The sequence below is a fragment of the Mycetomoellerius zeteki genome, unplaced genomic scaffold, assembly GCF_001594055.1.
Source record: "Mycetomoellerius zeteki isolate Tzet28-1 unplaced genomic scaffold, Tzet1.0 scaffold535, whole genome shotgun sequence".
In the NCBI taxonomy this organism is placed as follows: domain Eukaryota; kingdom Metazoa; phylum Arthropoda; class Insecta; order Hymenoptera; family Formicidae; genus Mycetomoellerius; species Mycetomoellerius zeteki.
This window is the reverse complement of record NW_017257540.1, coordinates 200135-219413: the sequence shown is the minus strand read 5'-3', so window position 1 is coordinate 219413 and position 19279 is coordinate 200135. Positions and strand designations below refer to the sequence as shown.

Below are 19279 nucleotides of genomic sequence, written 5' to 3'. Positions count from 1 at the left end.
TCTTCTGGCCTGAAACGATTTGATGATGTTAATAGAGTGATATTCACTTGTATCAATGGCATGTCACCAAATGCCTCAAGCAGCAACGAAGACGAAAGATTTTCTAATTCAGTATCATCGACGTCTTCCACTAGCTCAGTGGCTTGCACTTTGATAATTTGATGATCTTCCAGTACGAGTTGGGCCGATATTCGAATTGCTTCATTCAATGAAATCTTAGCACGATCACAATGAGCTACAAACATATGCTCCTCGATAACAGCATCTTGGGCTAATTTCCGGCGAGAGATCTGAGTAGCCATCAGACCTTGAATCTCTACTCCTCCAGCTTTTATCGTGTCTATCTCTTTATATATTCTTACCTGTAATACTATAATAAGACAAGTAATGTAATACGCTTTATATTATGGAAATCTTTTACACAATATTTATGAATTGAACGAAGAACTTTTAGTAATGGAAGTCAATTACGTTTATCCATGTCTGTTGTAACTTCTGCATTATCTATGTTATCCCGTAGTTTCGAAGCATGAAGCACTGGATTGATCACTAATTTTTTAATACCCGTAGGAACACACAATTCCCTAGTATCATATCCGATAATTTGCATTTGTAACATACTATCCATAAATGTTTCCCAATTATTTTTCCAAGCGATATGTCCTTGGGTTCCCGAAATAGAGGCACTTTTTAATCCACGAAATAAGCCCCTGTACTGGTATCCACGCAATTTCAACTCTTTGTAGATATCTCGTGCAGTCATATCTTCATCTTCATCATAATTTTCCGATAATATGTTTATCGGAATCATTTCTTCTTCTGGATTTAATGCCTCGTACACTGTACCTGTGACAACAACGCTATCTCCTTCGGTTATTTCGAACTTTCCATCTGTAATATTTGTATAAATTTGACTATATGGCATTTTTGTCATCGTACTACATTAACCGTAATCGATATTCGCTAATCCATCGGACTCAAATATTTTTTTCAACTGCCTAAAGAATTATATTATAATAAATGCGTGTTTAAACAATAATTTATGGTAAAATGGACCTGCGAATACTGTCATAGAAATTTCAGAGAAAATCTCAATTAGAATTAAAACCACTCATCTCGTAAATACCTGTCTGTATTGCAATATATAGTTTCACAGCATTATTTTTCAACAAATTAGTAGCCCGAATAAATTTTACATCTCGGAAAACTATCGGTACCGTTGTGTGCAGTACACCTTTCATCATGCCAATAGTTCTCCAAATGAGTCCCAAATAACCTGTTGCGGGTAGCAAATTTCTCCCATCAATTACATGACCTCTCATATATTCATAGTCCTCGTCGTCGAGTAAAATGTTGACGTATCTCCCTCTTGATTTTATAAACTCGTATTCTTCTTTCGTTGTAAACCAATTTTCAGAATGGTCCCATCTGATTTATTATAATTAACGTTTATATGTGTATAATTATACATACAGGTATACATATAATATACTACTACTTATATATGTAATATAAATAAATATTATTTTATATGATCAAAAATTGTGTCTAATTGCATGTTTGTAATTAATAATACATATTCTATATATTTGTACGTACATAGAGGAAAGCCTACTATTATGAGATAGGCGCCTAATATGAGATAGCGGCATTTCTGCTAAACGCTATCTATTGGTTCTACCACAAATTTATTGTTTTTGGATTGAAAATTATTTAATGAAAAATTCATTATTAGAGCATACCTGTAGTCGTTGTAAAAAAAGATTTTAGAATTTAGATGTCTTTAAGTTTCATTAAGATGAGCCTTTAAACCTTGTTTATTATTTAATAAGTAAATCGGTATCTCGTAATAGGGACCTTTTCGCTGTGTGCGTGCGTGCGTGCGTGCGTGCGTGCGTGCGTGTGTGTGTATGTGTGTGCGTAAAAGAAAAATGTGTGTATATATCTTGGCGGAAAAAATTTTATGGCTACGTTTACACCGTGCATTTAGACCGCGACCTTTACAATAGATGTCCTTGTTTATCCTGTATAAACAAAGACATCTATCGTATAGGTCGCGGACTAAGCGCACAGTGTAGCCTATGCCAAAGTACGCCAAAAACTATTTCTAAATACGCGGTTTGGAACATGGAAGTAGTTTGGCGTAGAATTCTACTCCTACATCACAAAGAGTTATGCTTCCTACGCGAAACCACATCCTAAGCTAGTTTCGGGTACATTTACACTGTACTGTTTAAAGTAACATGATGGTATCTTGAACTCATTTGGCATAAATTCAAGATGCCATCACGTTGCTGTCATGATGGAATTAGAATTCCATCGCAGCATGGATACTTTAGTATTATGCCGGGTCTATAATGAGTCTTTAATCTGTAGTCGGTAATCGGAAGTCTTATGCGGGGTCTACAATAGAAGTTGTAGCAGTCGCAGAGTCTTAAGTCGTAGAAAATTAACCAATCACAATCAAATATGAGAAGAATAATCGACTCTGATTAGTTAATTTTCTACGACTTAAGACTCTACGACCGCTACGACTTCTATTGTAGACCCCACATTAAGTCTTAACTTAAGTCGGTGATTTTAGGATTTTTCACATCTACAATGAGTAGTTGTATAATGAGTCGTTTGATTCGACCAAAGGGAAAGAAGTAAGCTGAATTTTCATAAACATTAGCAAAGACGCTGAAATACAATACCGGATATGAAATTGAAGATCATTTATTTGTGCTTAATTAACTGGTAATAGTGATAGTGATGGATGATGATGTAATTATAGTCATTATGCTGATGCAAATGAAATTGTTATTCTCGATGGAAGTATATGATGCTTTGAACATATGCAATGGTCGCAGGTTAGTCGTTTTTATTTACTGAAAATATAAAAAAGATGATTTATCTAGATATTGAAACATTTAAGTTTGGATTTTAATAATTTCAAGATCGTCCAGATTCATTTCTTAAAAATTCAACAGCTAGATTACTCACTAAATAATATATGCGTAATACATAGGCGCTATTTTTTCAAACTGAAGATGCCACCGAAGCTACATGATTGGTCAGTCATAAGAAAGTCAATAGTTGGTAATCTTAAATGTTGGCTGTTGGCCAACCTTACCGATTCACCGATTACGATAGCCCTTCCGACTTACCGATAACGGCTTAAGGCCTAGTCTACAACCAGTCGGAAGACGTCGTATGTCGTGCCGTACGAAATTAACCAATCACAGTTGAATATGAAGAAAATAATCGACCATGATTGGTTAATTTCTTATGGCACGACGTACGACAACGTCTCCCGACTGATTGTAGACTAGGCCTAATACTAAATAATTAAAGACTTCCAATTACCGACTAAAGATTCATTGTAGATCCGGCATTAAAGACCAACTTTGAGGGTTCACTTCACATGCGAAATGCTGCGCTCCTTATATATTTTCCCAGGTGATTCTTATTTACGAGTTTATGCATCTCCGCCATGGTCTTCTGTCGGCGGAGATGCATAATGCTCACGAATGAGTAAGAGTAATTCCGCGTAAAATGGCGTAGAATGGCGTACTTTAATTGTTACAAACGGAAAAATTAAAAGGTAAGTATTGTACTTTGGCATAGTTTGTCATAGAAACACGTAGCTCAGAAAACGATTTTAACATGCAACCGCGTAGCTTGGCGTAGATAGGCCTAGTTATTTCGATGCCCAACTATTCGATTGTAGAGTGTGATTCTGCATAGAAAGACATAGAATGGCATACTTTATCCGAATACTTACGAAAAAATGAAAACCAGAGGATATCGACTTAGAAACGCGTAGTTCAGAAAGTAATAATCGTTATAGTTGCGCGTACTTCGGCGTACTTTCTGTACCTAACTAGGTCTAAGTATGCCATTTTACATTTTTCACATAAAAACGCGTAGCTTGACGTTGTTATTTCTATGCCCAACTATCAGACTGTAGAGTGTAATTTCGCGTAAAAAAACGTAGAATAGAATAGTTAAGTAATAAAGGGGATTAACCAATCAGAATTATTGGGGTGCATTACTGTTCGTCTGCACATATATATTAAATACAAGATTATCGAAATTGAATTTATATACGTATAAAAAAAATTATTCATTAATAAATAATTGTTCAACAAGTATTCATTAATACATAAGTATTCATTTTTCCAGCAAATAAATATAACTATTTATAATACATCATATGGTTCAATCGTTCCATTAATATAAATTAAAAATAAACGTGAGAAGAGCTACGAACCAAAAGACAACATGTAAATATGTAAATATAAGATATAATATAATCACTAAGAACTAAATTAAATTTTTTGAGCCAAACATTTTGAGCCCGATCGGGTCATCTTCATTCTCGTCAGATGGAAAGGCGAGGGCTATTTAGATAACTCTTTATACAGACGATTACTTACTACTGATGGTAACTCACCCAGAGCTTACGGCTTACCTAAAATTCACAAACCGGGTAATCCACTTAGAGTCATCGTTTTTCTGTTAACAGTCTGCTATACTATTTCTCTCTTTTTCTACATAATATCATTCACAGCAATATTCCTGAGGTTTCGAGTCAGGTAAAAAAACAGCTTTCATTTGGTCCACAAATTAAATGGTCTGTTTTTTCGAACCTGATTGTGTTTTAGCTTTCTTAGATGTGGTTTCCTTGTTTACTAATATTCCTATAGATTTGGTGGCTGAGAGTATTAAAAAGAAATGGGACCATATATCTCAGAATACTACTATACCGTTAAGTGAATTTCTCATCGCTGTAAACTTTGTTCTGGATTCTACGTTTTTTACTTTTAATCAAATCTTTTACAAACAAATTTTCGGCACCTCCATGGGGTCACCTATATCTCCAGTTATTGCTGAAATAGTATTACAGGACTTAGAAATATTAGCCATCGAAATGTTACCTATACAGCTCTTGTTCTATTATCGCTACGTAGACGACATTGTTTTGGAGGCTTTCTCTGATACTATGAATGAGATTCAGAACATTTTTAATTCATTACACGCTAGTTTACAATTTACTATTGAAATAGTTACTCAAGGTAGATTAAATTTTTTAGACACGACTATAATTGTTGAAAAGAATAGAATTATTTTTGATAGATTCCAGAAATCTACATGTTCAGGGAGATTTCTCAATTTTCATTCTCACCACCCTTTTTGTCATAAAAGGGGTGTTATTATAGGGGCAGTAGACAGAATCATATTACTGTCTCACCCGAAATTTCAGGAAAAAAATCTTGTAGATGCTATTCACACGTTTTTGGAGAATGGTTATCCCCTCCACTTCATATTCTCCACGATTCAAAACAGACTCTTTTTTCATTTTCGTAACAGTAAAAACTCACATTTCTTATCTTCCAAAAAAAAAATAACTGTTGACAAATTTTTCACCATCCCTTATATCAAATCAGTCTCTGAAAGCTTTAGGCCTAATGCCTTAAAAATGAATTCCAAATTAGCTTATTCCATTCCGAACACTTTAACTGGAGGAGAACAAATAACTAGAGGAGAAGATGGTATTATGGCATCCCAGTTTCATTTTACACAATAACTTTGTTAATAATCAATGTTTAAGTTTAAAACTTGACAATTACATTCGTTAAAATGTTGTTGAATCGATTCTGGACTCAAAGTAACGAAATATTTATTACTTAGCATACTATTAATAAAAATGTGGCGACATTGCATAAAGACTCGACGAAAAAAATAGGTGGTAATATAACCTTCCATAAAAATAGTCTTAAAATATTAATTTTATTTAGAAAACAGTATTTGGTTACAAAATTAACAAAAAAGTAAAACATTTTAAAATGTATGCAAATGAATGTATATACATTCACATAACTTCTGCATATAAGCTGCTAAGTACTAAAAATTTCAGTACTAAAAATAGTACACGCTATATAAACTATAGATTAACAGTAGAGCTACAATCGATTATCAAATAACTATTTTGATATGAAAATCTCAAAAATGAGGTCGTGAGTAATCAATATTCATAGAGGGCCACATTAGCAAAATGCCATGGTATTGTTTAAATTTGCATAACTCAAAATATATGCAGTCAAATAAAATGTTAAACAGCAAATACACACTTAAAAATACATATATTGATGTGATAGTAAAAAGTAAAAATGCTTGAAAAGTAAAAAGTAAAAATGATTGAAAGTAAAAATGCGTTATAATAAATGCTGGCTATTTGAGTATTGGTAATATTAGCGTCATGGTGTAATGGCGAGCTACTGAGAGACGTTTTCTCATAATACAGTTTCAAAATTTTAACGTATTTTTATATTAACGACGAAATAAGTGTATCAACTTTAGTTTTAAGTAAAAAGTTTTTGTATTAAAACAGATACTATGAATTTTTTATTATTGGACACTGTAATATTATACATTATTTTATACGTTATTTTTAAAGGTAGTAACTTTTATCATACTGTTAGTAGTGTCCCGTAGACGCCACGATTCTTTTCTTTCGAAAGACGCCTCCACGTCGCGACTGACGATGGCATTTATGAGATTCGAGTGCAATCTCCTGTTAACAATCTGAAAGAATTAGAAGGCCTAAAAAGCTTCCACGAAAACTCATAAATGCCACTCAAGAACGGAAGAACAACAACGCTGATACGAAGCTGGAAACGCTAGGCTCGCGAAATTTATATGTCTGCGTCATACCCTAGCTGCCACCCGAGGCAGACTAACAATTCCATATTAGGAAAAAACGCAGGGCTAGAAACGATACGATTACAAAATATGCCCATATAAGGAAATAACAAACACCCAAGCCGCCACCCGAGAGTGACTAACAATTCCATATCAAGTAAAGATAAAGCCACGTCGCGCTAAGATAAAACGATCCAAAGTAATTTCACCCCCATATTAACGTTATCTACCACCAAACTTAAGATTCCTTACACGCGACATCCTAAGAAAACTGATTAAACATCACGAGTAATGGTTTATCCAGCTATATTTTTCGAGGCATAATAAAATTTGACATCCACTCGGAGCAATTTTTCCGCAGACTCGAGAAAATCATAAATTACCTCCCATTCAAAGCATTCTAGATTAATCACGATAGGACCTAAGAAAAAACGTAAATCACCGCTTGACATTGCAACTTAACAATTGTCCTAAACAAAGGAAAAGACACCCTTTTTTGAGGTATAATTAGGGGCCCGCGAGAGAACGCGCGGTCAATCCTCAATGGTACTCGGGCAGTCACTCAGTTCGTGTCAGTATCGGTCAATCCTCAATAGTAGTCGGGCAGTCACTTAGTTCGTGTCAGTGTCGGTCAATCCTCATAGCAGTCAGTCAGTTATTCAGTCCGTAACGTCAGTCTCTTAGTGTCAGCCAGAAGCCAGTAAAGTCAGTGAGAACCAAGTCAGTCAGAAGTCAGTAAAGTCAGTATAATTGTAAACGCGACATACACACATATACATTAGATAAGTTTAGCAATAATTTATACCGCCAGCTTACATATTATTATAATCATTTTTTTCTCTCTTTATCATTGTTTTTTATAATAAATTTATGTTAATTTTAAAATGAACATCTTTGCCCAATAGGACGTATTTATTTAAAACCCCTCGTATCCCGTAGTCCCACTAGCATTCTTAAGTTCGCACGTGGTCCAGTCCTGGGTAAAAAGGATTAAGTTCCTCTCGGGTGTTCGGCTCTGCGCGCATACCTGAGAGATTGAGTCTAAGCGTCCTTCTACACCTTCTCATTTTCCTCCTTATCTCCTTCAATCAAACCTTCCGAGAGCTTAGACGTAACAATACGATCTAATTATATATATACGATTCTATAGACAGATTTTAATTGTTCTCATATTGTTTTCATATATTATATTAATTGTTTTCATATATTATATTAATGTACTTATTATCTCACCGTTTTTATAGAATTTGATTTGATACTATTTTAATTACGATACTTTTGAGAATTTTTTTGCGCACTATGACATTTTGAAACAAGGAATTTATTAATTTGACATCTTATAATACGCGCTATCATTGCTTGGACCCCATATAGCACAGAAAGATTGCAGAAACATTGTAGAATGATTTCACTGAAACATTGCAATATTGCATGGTAGTTGCGAAACGTTGCTGAATCATTCCTACAAGATTTCAACAATGTGAAGATGTCCGCTTTTTGTAATATCGCAACGAAACGTTCCAGCAACATTGCAATGTAATATATTTGGATAAATTTTTTACGGAGACTCCAAAATGAAAAGTATTTTCTATACATATATAAGTTACCCAGATAGCACAGAGAATCCAAAAGAATTCTTTTTTCATTCCCGATTTACGAAATGTTTCTATCCCATTTCTAAAAGTATCCCTAAGGGTATTCCAAAAGAATTCATTTTTATGTCATCAATTGTGAGTTCTTTTTCGGATGCAAAAGGTACCCTTTTTTTAGTCTAAATGAATTCGCAATGAAATCGAAATAACTTTTAGATAGTTATTCTAATGGAGTGCTAAAGCTATTCATTTTATGCTTTCTGGAATCGGAACCTAACCAACACGAAGTCGACTAAAAGTTGACTAGAGAAGTCAATAATCAACTACCCAATGAGAAATGACAATGGAATCGACGTCGATTCGACGTCGAAATCATTAAATTGATGTTGAATCGACATCGATTCGACATCGATTCCATTGTCATTTCTCATTGGGTAATAGTCGACGAAAATATCTCGAAAACAATCGATTATTATTAATCCAGCTAATCGAGCCTTAAAAATTGATAAGTTACCGAATAGTCAACTTCTGAATGGTTAATGTCCTACTTTTTCATTAACTTATTTACGCATCAATGCCTAATAAGAACAAAAAGGTGGAACGTAAAGGTATAACGTAGAATGATCTGACAGAGTAGAAATTCTTTTTGGAGCTCTAACTCGAGTGAGGAGATGGTGGATAGTTCCGCGAAGCCCTATTTCTAGTAAAGCGGGACTAATATTGAATACGGACTAATGCTCCGCCGCGTGGCTCTCACGCGGCGGTAGTTGGAATTTGCACCGAGCGAGCGCCAGGTGAGGAGCCGGGCGAGTGCCAAGCGAGGTGCCGGTCGACTTATAATTGATTAAAACATAGTTGACTAATAGTCGACTGTGCTTAGTTGACTTTCAGTCGATTTTCAGATATCAACTAATAGTCAGGAAATAGTCGACTGCTGTATAAGGGAACTGTTGAAAGTCGACATTAAATCAACTGGGAACAGCCAACCTACAGTCGACTTTTCATAGTAGCGGCAGATCATGACTTGCAGCGGGAATAATTTTGTACAAGTATATTGTGACTAAACCAAAAATGAAATTTTTTCGAACCCGTTACAAACAGGAAATCGTTATATTGATCTGGAAACATTGGCGTAGATACATCATCGATCATATAATTAATATTTCAATAAATCGTTTTCAGTAGCTTAATTGCTTATCGTCTTATCCGATAATGGTGTGTTGTATCCAAATTTGACGTTATACAATCTTTTGATTTTTGATTCATATTTAAAATAAGGATAAAATTTAGCTAATGAAATGATCGTCAAATAATATAATAATAAATTAATTTTTTATTTGAATATAAAAATGAATTAATTAATTATTATATCATAAAAACAATTATTATAAACTGAGAAAAAGACTGTATTATATAAATATTATAAAAAATTATATTTTTATATTACTATTACAATAACAATTAAAGAATTACAGTTTTGCAATGTTTCTGAAATATTACAGGCATATTACTGACATTTTGTAGGCATATTGTTAATTTACATTTCTATAATATCTCTGCAATATTACACTGCAATATTGTAACAATGCAACAATATTGCTGCAATCTTCTGTATTGCATGGGACTTAATTTATAGACAAATATATAACGACATGATACAATTAAGTGACCAGTTTATACCAGAAGTCTGTACTTTTTTATCTTTTTATATATTAGTTGAACCGTTTATAATTTAAATATGTATATTTTTGTGTAACATTGAAGATGACTTGATCGAGTTCGAAACGACTTTGTTATTTAATTTGTTTTAGAGTTCTTAATAATTATTTTATATCTTATATTTATATTTTTACGTGTTGTCTTTTGAGTTCGTAGCCCATCTGAATACGTTTATTTTTAATAATTATTTATATCGTTGGAGATAAGATTGCGTGTTTGTCAGTCCAAAATTTTTGTGGCTGGGTTTCCCATGGAGCGACTTTTTCGGAAAACGAACTGTCATTCTAACCTCAAACCATCTTTTATTATATAATTTAAAAGATTCTTTCATTATTTTCTGTTATAATAAAAAATATATTGAAATTTTATTTTCTTGCGGATTCTTCTACTATATAATAATTATCTTTTTTCATAAAATATTTAAAATAAATTTTCTGATTTTTTACAATTTCGGAAATATTGATCTATACGCTATGCAAGTAACTCCGACAGCGCCGTTTAGTGGTCACTTTCCGAAGCTCTGGGAGTATTAGCAAATCTGAAAATGAATTTAAGTGTGTCAAATGTATTAAAAAAAAATCGATCAAATATCAGATATGTTGTGTAGTTGAGTGTTTTAATAGCGAACGAAAAAATCCTGAGCTACAATTTTATCGATTTCCGGAGCGTTCATGGGAATAGGAGAGAAGAAAAAAATGGATTGTGGCAGTACATCGTCAAACGTAAATATATAAGTACATAATTTTCTACTTTCAGCACCCGGAGTTTCCCTTAAAACTGTCCCTAATATACGACGACAATTATTATCATATATTTCTTCATATACGTCAGAAACATGAAAACTATGAAATAATTTTTGTCCTTTTGATATACTTTTTTTCCGAAAAATATTTAATTTAACCTCTTGAAATCCACTTCTTATTATTACAACCATTGCTAACTATTCAATAATATAATTAAGACAAGAAATCTATTTATAAGTTCACAAAACGATATCTGTCACTCATACGCGCGTTTAATCTCATACTCCTATAAAATAAAAAAACGAGCGAAAGATGGCGTTGGTGTTCCGTCAGAGATACTTGCATAGCGTATGGGGAACTCAGCCACACAAAAATTTCGGACCAACAAGCACGTAATTTTATTCTCCCAACGATATAAATGGTTATACTTATATGCTGGAAAAATGAATACTTATATACATTAATGAATACTTATTGAAAAATTATTTATTAATAATGAATTTTTTTTATACATATAGAAATTCAATTTCGATAATCTTATATTTAACATATATGTGCAGATGAACAGTAATGCATCTCAATAATTCTGATTGATTGATCCCCATTCTACTTTTTCGAGATTTCGTTTTCTGAAATTTCGATTGTCATGGGACAGCATCCTTATTCTCTAATCCTCCCCACGTGTTGAAAACGCAATATACGGAAAATGCTGTGTACGGAACACGCAGTTCACTCACGATATACTAACATTTTTTAATTGCAATACTGATGTACTTTGCATTTTATTATCGATTTCTCTAGGCATCTCATATTAGGAGCACAATTTTTTGACTTTGCGATTTGTTCATTTTTTACATTTCTTTAATTTCAAAAAAAATAGAATTTGAATTAAATTTTACATAACATTATCTTAAAGCTTACTATATTAAATTCCCTTCAAAATGACCTATTATTTTTTTAAATTCTGCCCATAGATTTCTAACATTTACTCAAAATGAACTCGATATCTCTATAATAGGAGCCTTCTCTCTCTCTCTCTCTATATATATATATATTTTTTTTTTCTTATATAGACATCTTAATTACGATTACGATGATATGTACCTGATTGATGGAGAAATCATAGGAGTTCCTCGGCTAACTGGAAATTCGACTGGTGGATATAAATTGGCAACTTGTGGCTGTAAACCGTAATTATAGAGCTTCCCAACTCCTTGTAGAACTATATCAATATTTTTTTCGGTTCGTCGTGTTAATACAATGTTTGTAACGTTTGGATGTAAACAGCCTGTCAAAACGTATTGCATAACATCGTCTGGTGCGATTTCGATGACCACAGCATTACTCGGAATTAGTTCCGTTGTTTGTCGGAAAAAGACTGTGTTTAATATACTTTGTGTGTGATAGTCCGCTGATGATAACTTTGAAGCTGAAGTAAACCATTTGGTGCGAGGTATAGATGTGCTGATCCACTTTGAACTCCGTTTTTTTGGACATGGTATTATTTCATTCAAACTAAGCAGAAGCTGACTTTCCGCGGATGCGATGTAAGAACTATGAAACGGTATATTGCAGTTGATCTTCTTCACGTAAATATTGTTGACCTGATTATAAAAAAATGCAACACATACAGCTGCAGTAAATTGGTATGAAATTAACTTTTCAATGTTTTAAAACCTTAAGCATTTTTTTTATCCACTAACTTATAGTTATATATTATATATTTTTTAATTTACCTGTAATTTTTTTATGAATTCTTGTATTGATTCTTTTGGTCCACATACTACGTTACTATTTTCGCTATTGTAGCATACTATTTCAATATCCGCTGGACATATATTTTTAAGATACTCGTAATTGATATTGACAACCGCCATCGAGCTATGAATTATTTTTCCTTCGGCACATGCCAAACCGATAAAGTATGCTGATAAAATAGTTTGTTCAATTGTGAGACACTTATCTGCGTATGCACAACCAAGTTCACCGGCAGAATGACTAATCATGTAATCGGGAGTAATTCCTAAGGATGTTAGGAGATCTACTAAGCCAATCTACAAATATATATAAAAAATTTTATATGTTATAGGATACTATATACAGGGTGAATCAGAGTAGTTAAACCAGTTTTTTACCCTATGAGAAAATTATCGACCTAATTATCGACTTAGCAATACAGATCAGATGTGTGGATACATAGCGCGAATTTCTGGGCCCACTGAGAAAAAAAGGCACTTTTTTTAATCTCTTCATATACAGGCCCACGTAAAGTGTTACAAGCTAATAACTCTAAAAATATTTGTCCTATCAAAAAGTTGTTCATGTGAAAGTTTTATTTATTCGAGGGGCCTTTCTAACTACGTAAACAAAAATCCACCTCCATATCCCCTTGAAGAGGAGCGGGGAGTAACGTCAAAGTTTTAAATGGGACCCCCTATAAAATGTTACATATTTGGATTCTACGTGGAAAAACAAGTAAACTTTGAAATATTTCTTATGAAAATGCTCCTGTCAAAAGTTATAAACATTTAAACTTTAATGTAGAGTGCATTGAAATTAATGATAAATTAAATAAGATTCATAGTTTATCTATTTTTTTTTATTTTATTAAATGTTCGAACTGTTGACCATTAACATCTAAACACTTATTAATTCTTTTTACAAAACTTTGCCTAACTCTAAACAACATTTCTGGATTCACCTTAGTGCAAACTGTACGTATTGTCCGTTTTAAGTCTTCTTTCGTCGTACATGGTTGAGATGTGATTTCCTCTTTGATATATCCCCATAAAATAGTCCAAAGGTGTAATATCAAATGAACGAAAGGGCCATTGAACAGGACCTCTCCGACTTATCCACCTGTCACGAAATATCATTTAAAAGAGTACGCGTTGCTCTGGAAAAATGAGGAGATGCACCATCTTGTTGAAAGACTATATGTCTCTTCTCACATTAAGTGATAATTCTTCTATAAGTAAGGGAAGATGATTCCTTAATAGATTACAATAGGATTCAGTATTAACAGTACCATCAAAAAAGTATGGTCCAAATACGAAATCACCAATTATTCCACATCGTATATTTAATGAACAACGATGTTGGAAATGATCCTCGCGAATCCAATGAGGATTCTCATATGACCAATAGTGCATACTATGTCTATTAAGGTGTCCAGTATTGGTAAATGTTGCTTCATCAGAAAAAAGAATATTTTGCAAAAATGAATCATTTAACATGGCATCTCGCATCCACTCGCAAAATATTACACGATATTCATAACCAGTTTTCAAAAGTTCCTGAGTCAAAATCAAACGATACGGATGAAATTTTTGTTTTTTCAAAATCTGCTGTATAAATCCAACTCTAGACGTGTTTGCTAATTCGCGTTGACTGACATGTGGATTTACTTCAATTGCAGCGAGAATATTAGCACAGTTATCATCATTAACTACTGGATTTGTTTTTTGTTTTTTAATTGCACTTAATTGACCATATACACGCAAACGATTTTTTAATATTATGACGTTCTAAAAATAATTGCGATGCACGTCGATAATTTTTCTTATATTCTTCCAGAATTAACAACACATTAACTTCCATGTCAAAATGAGCCATGATTTTTGAACTTGATAGCATGAAAACCAGCTCAAAACTAACTAAATACATAGTAGATCTGTATTTACGTTTACCGATAATTGTGTGTATTTATGTTTCTTTTAGTTAACATCAAGATCTCGTTTTCGTTTTCATTGTATCGTGAACACAACTTTGTGTTAATGAAGTTCAATCATGAATAAAATGGCTAAAAGTTTAAATGTTCATAATTTTTGATAGGAGCATTTTCCAAAGAAATGTTTCAGTTTACTTGTTTTTCCCCGTAGATCCAAATATGTAACATTTTAGGGGGTCCCATTTGAAACTTTGAAGTTACCCCCAGCCCCTCTTCAAGGGGAGACGGAGGTGGATTTTTGTTTACGTAGTTAGAAAGGCCCCGAATATATGAAACTTTCTCATGAACAACTTTTTGATACGACAAATATTTTTAGAGTTATTAGCTTGTAACAATTTACGTGGGCCACCCTGTATAAAAATAAAATCTTGTAACAATTTTCACAACTCAACGTGTCTGTTTTCGCGCTCAGACCAGCAGTTCGCACGATGTTATCCACGCATCCGATATCGTCAAATCAATAATTAGATGTATAATCGATAATTTTCTCATAATAACTGGGTAAAAAAACTGCTTCAATTACTCTGATTCACCCTATATACACAGAGTGTCCCACGTAACTGTGATCATGATTTTTCCGCCATTTCCGATAATTTGACAAAAACTATTTTGAATAGAAGTTAATCAGTTTTTAATCAACTACAAATTGCAATATTAAAAATTTGCAAAATATTCTTTTTTAGAAAAAAAGTCAAGGTCACCCTAATTTTTTTAAATGGCACTATGTATTTTTTACTTCATGTAATATTGTAACTGATGTCAAAACGAGTTCAATGACCTGCTATACTATGACCTTGAGATGATCTTAAAGTCAGACGTGTGGGATCAATGAACGGAAACGTTTTCGTGAAAATTTATTTTATATTAAACTTTACATGTTTTTCATTAGAAGTAGTAAAAATTCAGTTCAGTAGAAAAAATGTACCTGTAGACAAATGAGGAATTGACGTAGCCATTTCTGAATTAGTATCCCCGAATGTAGTTCACAATTTATTACAAACATGTATATATATATATATATATATAGTACCTGTGTACGTAAAAAAAATGTCAACATAATTTGTAGTACTTGTAGCGTAGCTCAAACGCTGTTACTACAGTTCTGGTGTTAATTCAGTTTTAGCTTGTCATTAGAGCAAATTGTAGTTCATTCTCAGTTTGTCAAAAATGTATTCCTATAATGAGAAAATTGATATGCTGTTAATACAAAAATCTCTTTCTCTGTTTAATATGTCCATATAAATTTTAATACAAATAAAATAATTTTTTAAGAAAACGTTTTCATTCATTGATCCTACACGTCTGACTTTAAGGTCATCTCAAGGTCATAGTATAGCAGGTCATTGAACTCGTCTTGACATCAGTTACAATATTGTGAAATAAAAAATTCGTAGTGCCATTTAAAAAAATTAGGGTGACCTTAACTTTTTCCTAAAAAAGAACATTTTGCAAATTTTTAATATTACAATTTGTAGCCGATTGAAAACTGATTAACTTTTATTCAAAATTATTTTTGTCAGATCGGAAGTGCCGAAAAAATCATGATCACAGTTACGTGGGATATCCTGTATACATATACAGGGTGTCTCAGACCACCCGTACCACCCTTTTAAAAGGTAGGGATGTGTTTGTACAAAAAAATGGTTCAGACAAAATTTGCAGGATTTCGGGAGATCTATCTGATGGTGACCTTGAATTTGACCTTGAGGTCGACCTTGGGCATAACTCAAGGTCAAAGTACCGTTTTACAAATGTAAACCCTTATTCATGACTTCAGAAATGAAAAGAGCGGAAAATTTTACGTCCGAATACGTTATCAAGTCTAGGTCAAAATTACCCTTAGAGGTCATGTGGAGGTCAAGTTACTTTTAGAGCACCCGATCCACCCTTCTAAAAGATATGGATGTGTTTGTACAAAAAATAGTTCAAACAATACTAGGTATTTACATAGCTATGATGCATCCATCTGCTGGTGAATTTGAATTCTACCTTTAGATTCATTTGTAGTCGTGTACATCGATTTTTAAAGATTCCTAATTATCAAGATCTTGAACAGTCGATGCCGCCTGTGTCAGCTTTACCCAAGATGTACCACGTGGAGGTCACAAGGTCGGACTTACACCTCGTCGGGGTGCTTTTTTAAGGTGGTTCCCCTTGCCGTCACCTGCATCTCGTAGGGGTGCTTTTTTAAGGTGGTTCCCCTTGCCTTGAAGAATAAAAGACCTCGTATACCGCGAACGACCTACGACTTCAGAAGACATGAAGAACAGAATTCGAGAAGCCATTCAGTCTCTAGATCCTGTCGAAATTCGTCGGGCGACGGATGATTTTCAACGAAGAATAACAGCCTGCATACATGCACGTGGAGGACACTTCGAAAATCTAGACTGAACACATGCGTACGAACAAAGGTGACGGCAAGGGGAACCACCTTAAAAAAGCACCCCTACGAGATACAGGTGAAGGCAAGGGGAACCACCTTAAAAAAGCACCCCTACGAGATACAGGTGACGGCAAGGGGAACCACCTTAAAAAAGCACCCCGACGAGGTGTAAGTCCGACCTTGTGACCTCCACGTGGTACATCTTGGGTAAAGCTGACACAGACGGCATCGACTGTTCAAGATCTTGATAATTAGGAATCTTTAAAAATCGATGTACACGACTACAAATGAATCTAAAGGTAGAATTCAAATTCACCAGCAGATGGATGCATCATAGCTATGTAAATACCTAGTATTGTTTGAACTATTTTTTGTACAAACACATCCATATCTTTTAGAAGGGTGGATCGGGTGCTCTAAAAGTAACTTGACCTCCACATGACCTCTAAGGGTAATTTTGACCTAGACTTGATAACGTATTCGGACGTAAAATTTTCCGCTCTTTTCATTTCTGAAGTCATGAATAAGGGTTTACATTTGTAAAACGGTACTTTGACCTTGAGTTATGCCCAAGGTCGACCTCAAGGTCAAATTCAAGGTCACCATCAGATAGATCTCCCGAAATCCTGCAAATTTTGTCTGAACCATTTTTTTGTACAAACACATCCCTACCTTTTAAAAGGGTGGTACGGGTGGTCTGAGACACCCTGTATATAATATCTATTACTGATATAATAATAAAATGTGATAAAAAACATATTCGGTTTCACTTTAGTTTTTATGGAGAATAACAATATTATGAAGCGTATGTGTTCTATTTATAAACATAATATTATTAATACTTATACAGGGTGTCCCAGAATAACCGCCAAATATTTCGTGCACTGGTAGAGCGAACTAAACAAAATTGAAAAGTCCTCTGCCATTTTGCAATTTTCGTAATAGTTAATAAGATATTAATTACTAAAAATCGCCGAATATATTGGTTTTCAATAATTTTTTATTCAAGTACTATCAACTTTGGAATTCTTTATTTTTTATTAGTTCATTTTTTAATAGATATTTAATACTACTCAACTACAGGCGAGTAGACCAGATAGTTCAGAATCTCGCTGATTCGTCAGTCTGCTTCACGGATTCTGAGGGAGGCAAAAATTCGATTTCAAGAGTTAAACATTTATACTTAGCGACTTACAACATACGCACAATGAGGCTCGAGAAACACCAAAAAAATCTAGAAAAAGTTAGAAAACATTAAATGGAACGTCCTAGGAATCAGTGAAACGCGAATGAAAGGGCAGGTGCTCTGACGCTCAGGTCGAGATACTTGTTGTTCCAGAGAAATTCAGATACAGCGCGCCTGGGTGGCGTACGTGGCACCATGGGCGCTCACGGGAGGGGGACAGGTAAGGGGGGCCATTTGCCTTCCCTGATCGAGAAACGCGTGTTGAATAAAAGTACGTGTTGGAAGGGTTAAAATTTAAAAATACAAAAATATAAAAATACAAAAATACTGGTGAAAAAATTTCACTGAAATTATTCTATGTTTTGGAACATTTCAGCGAAATTGCTAAAACTTTGCTAAAAATGAATTTTTTAACTAAAAATCGCTTATTTTAGAAATTAAACTGAAATTTTTCTAAAATGCTGAAAAATGTTCTAAAACGTGAAATAATTTCAGTAAAATTTTTTCATCAGGGTACAAAAAAATAAAAAATAAAAAATTCCAAAAAACTAAATACCTTCCTCGACATAGACCAATTTGTCGTGGTGAGAAAGACTTTAACTAAAAAGTAAAAGGTGTGCACATTAGAAATGAATAAGTATCGAAAAAAAGTCATTAACTCGACACTTGTACTGTAGGAACTTCCTTCACCAAAGAAGGAAATATTTGAACATTTTTTTCCTTATGTGTGGCAAAATTGCCCTCCCCCTTAGAAAAAATCCTGTGGACGCCTATGCGTGGCACACTTTCGATTCACAGAAAAGTGAAACATCAAATCATTAAGAAGGCTATATCCGATCGCGTCATTTATGTAATGTTGAGATTAAACAAAAGATACAGTTTGCAGGTCATCCAAGCGTATGTTCCCACAAACTCTTCCCAAGATGAGGACGTCAATCTGTTGTGTGAATATGTAGTGAGAGGCATGCGCAGAGAGGCTAGATAGATGGCCACATGCGAGGCACGACATACCGGCCCATGTTTACGTACAAGAGTCAATAATCCTATCCTTAATTAGCGATATTGGCCCTGGGCCCCTATTCTGTAACTGTTTTACACGCCTACCGACAGTTGTCGATGTCGTTGCGCAGCATTTTTATCATATAAAATATCTGCGCAGCTACACTGACAACTGTCGGTAAGCGTATAAAACAGTTACAGAATAGGGGCCCTGGTACTCTATTCTGTAACTCGTTGATA

General features: G+C 33.9%; 1 protein-coding gene across 1 annotated transcript in view; it reads right to left on the bottom strand.

The window, feature by feature from the left end:
- LOC108727794 (fatty acid synthase) overlaps positions 1-19279 on the bottom strand; it is a 48040-nt gene that overhangs the window by 5627 nt on the left and 23134 nt on the right. Inside the window, exons 9-13 of the mRNA XM_018456038.1 lie at positions 12478-12795; positions 11846-12345; positions 1127-1428; positions 472-891; positions 3-370 (exon numbers count right to left, since the gene is read on the bottom strand). Coding sequence (XP_018311540.1) covers positions 3-370; positions 472-891; positions 1127-1428; positions 11846-12345; positions 12478-12795 — 1908 coding nt within the window. The remainder of the gene's footprint in view (positions 1-2; positions 371-471; positions 892-1126; positions 1429-11845; positions 12346-12477; positions 12796-19279) is intronic.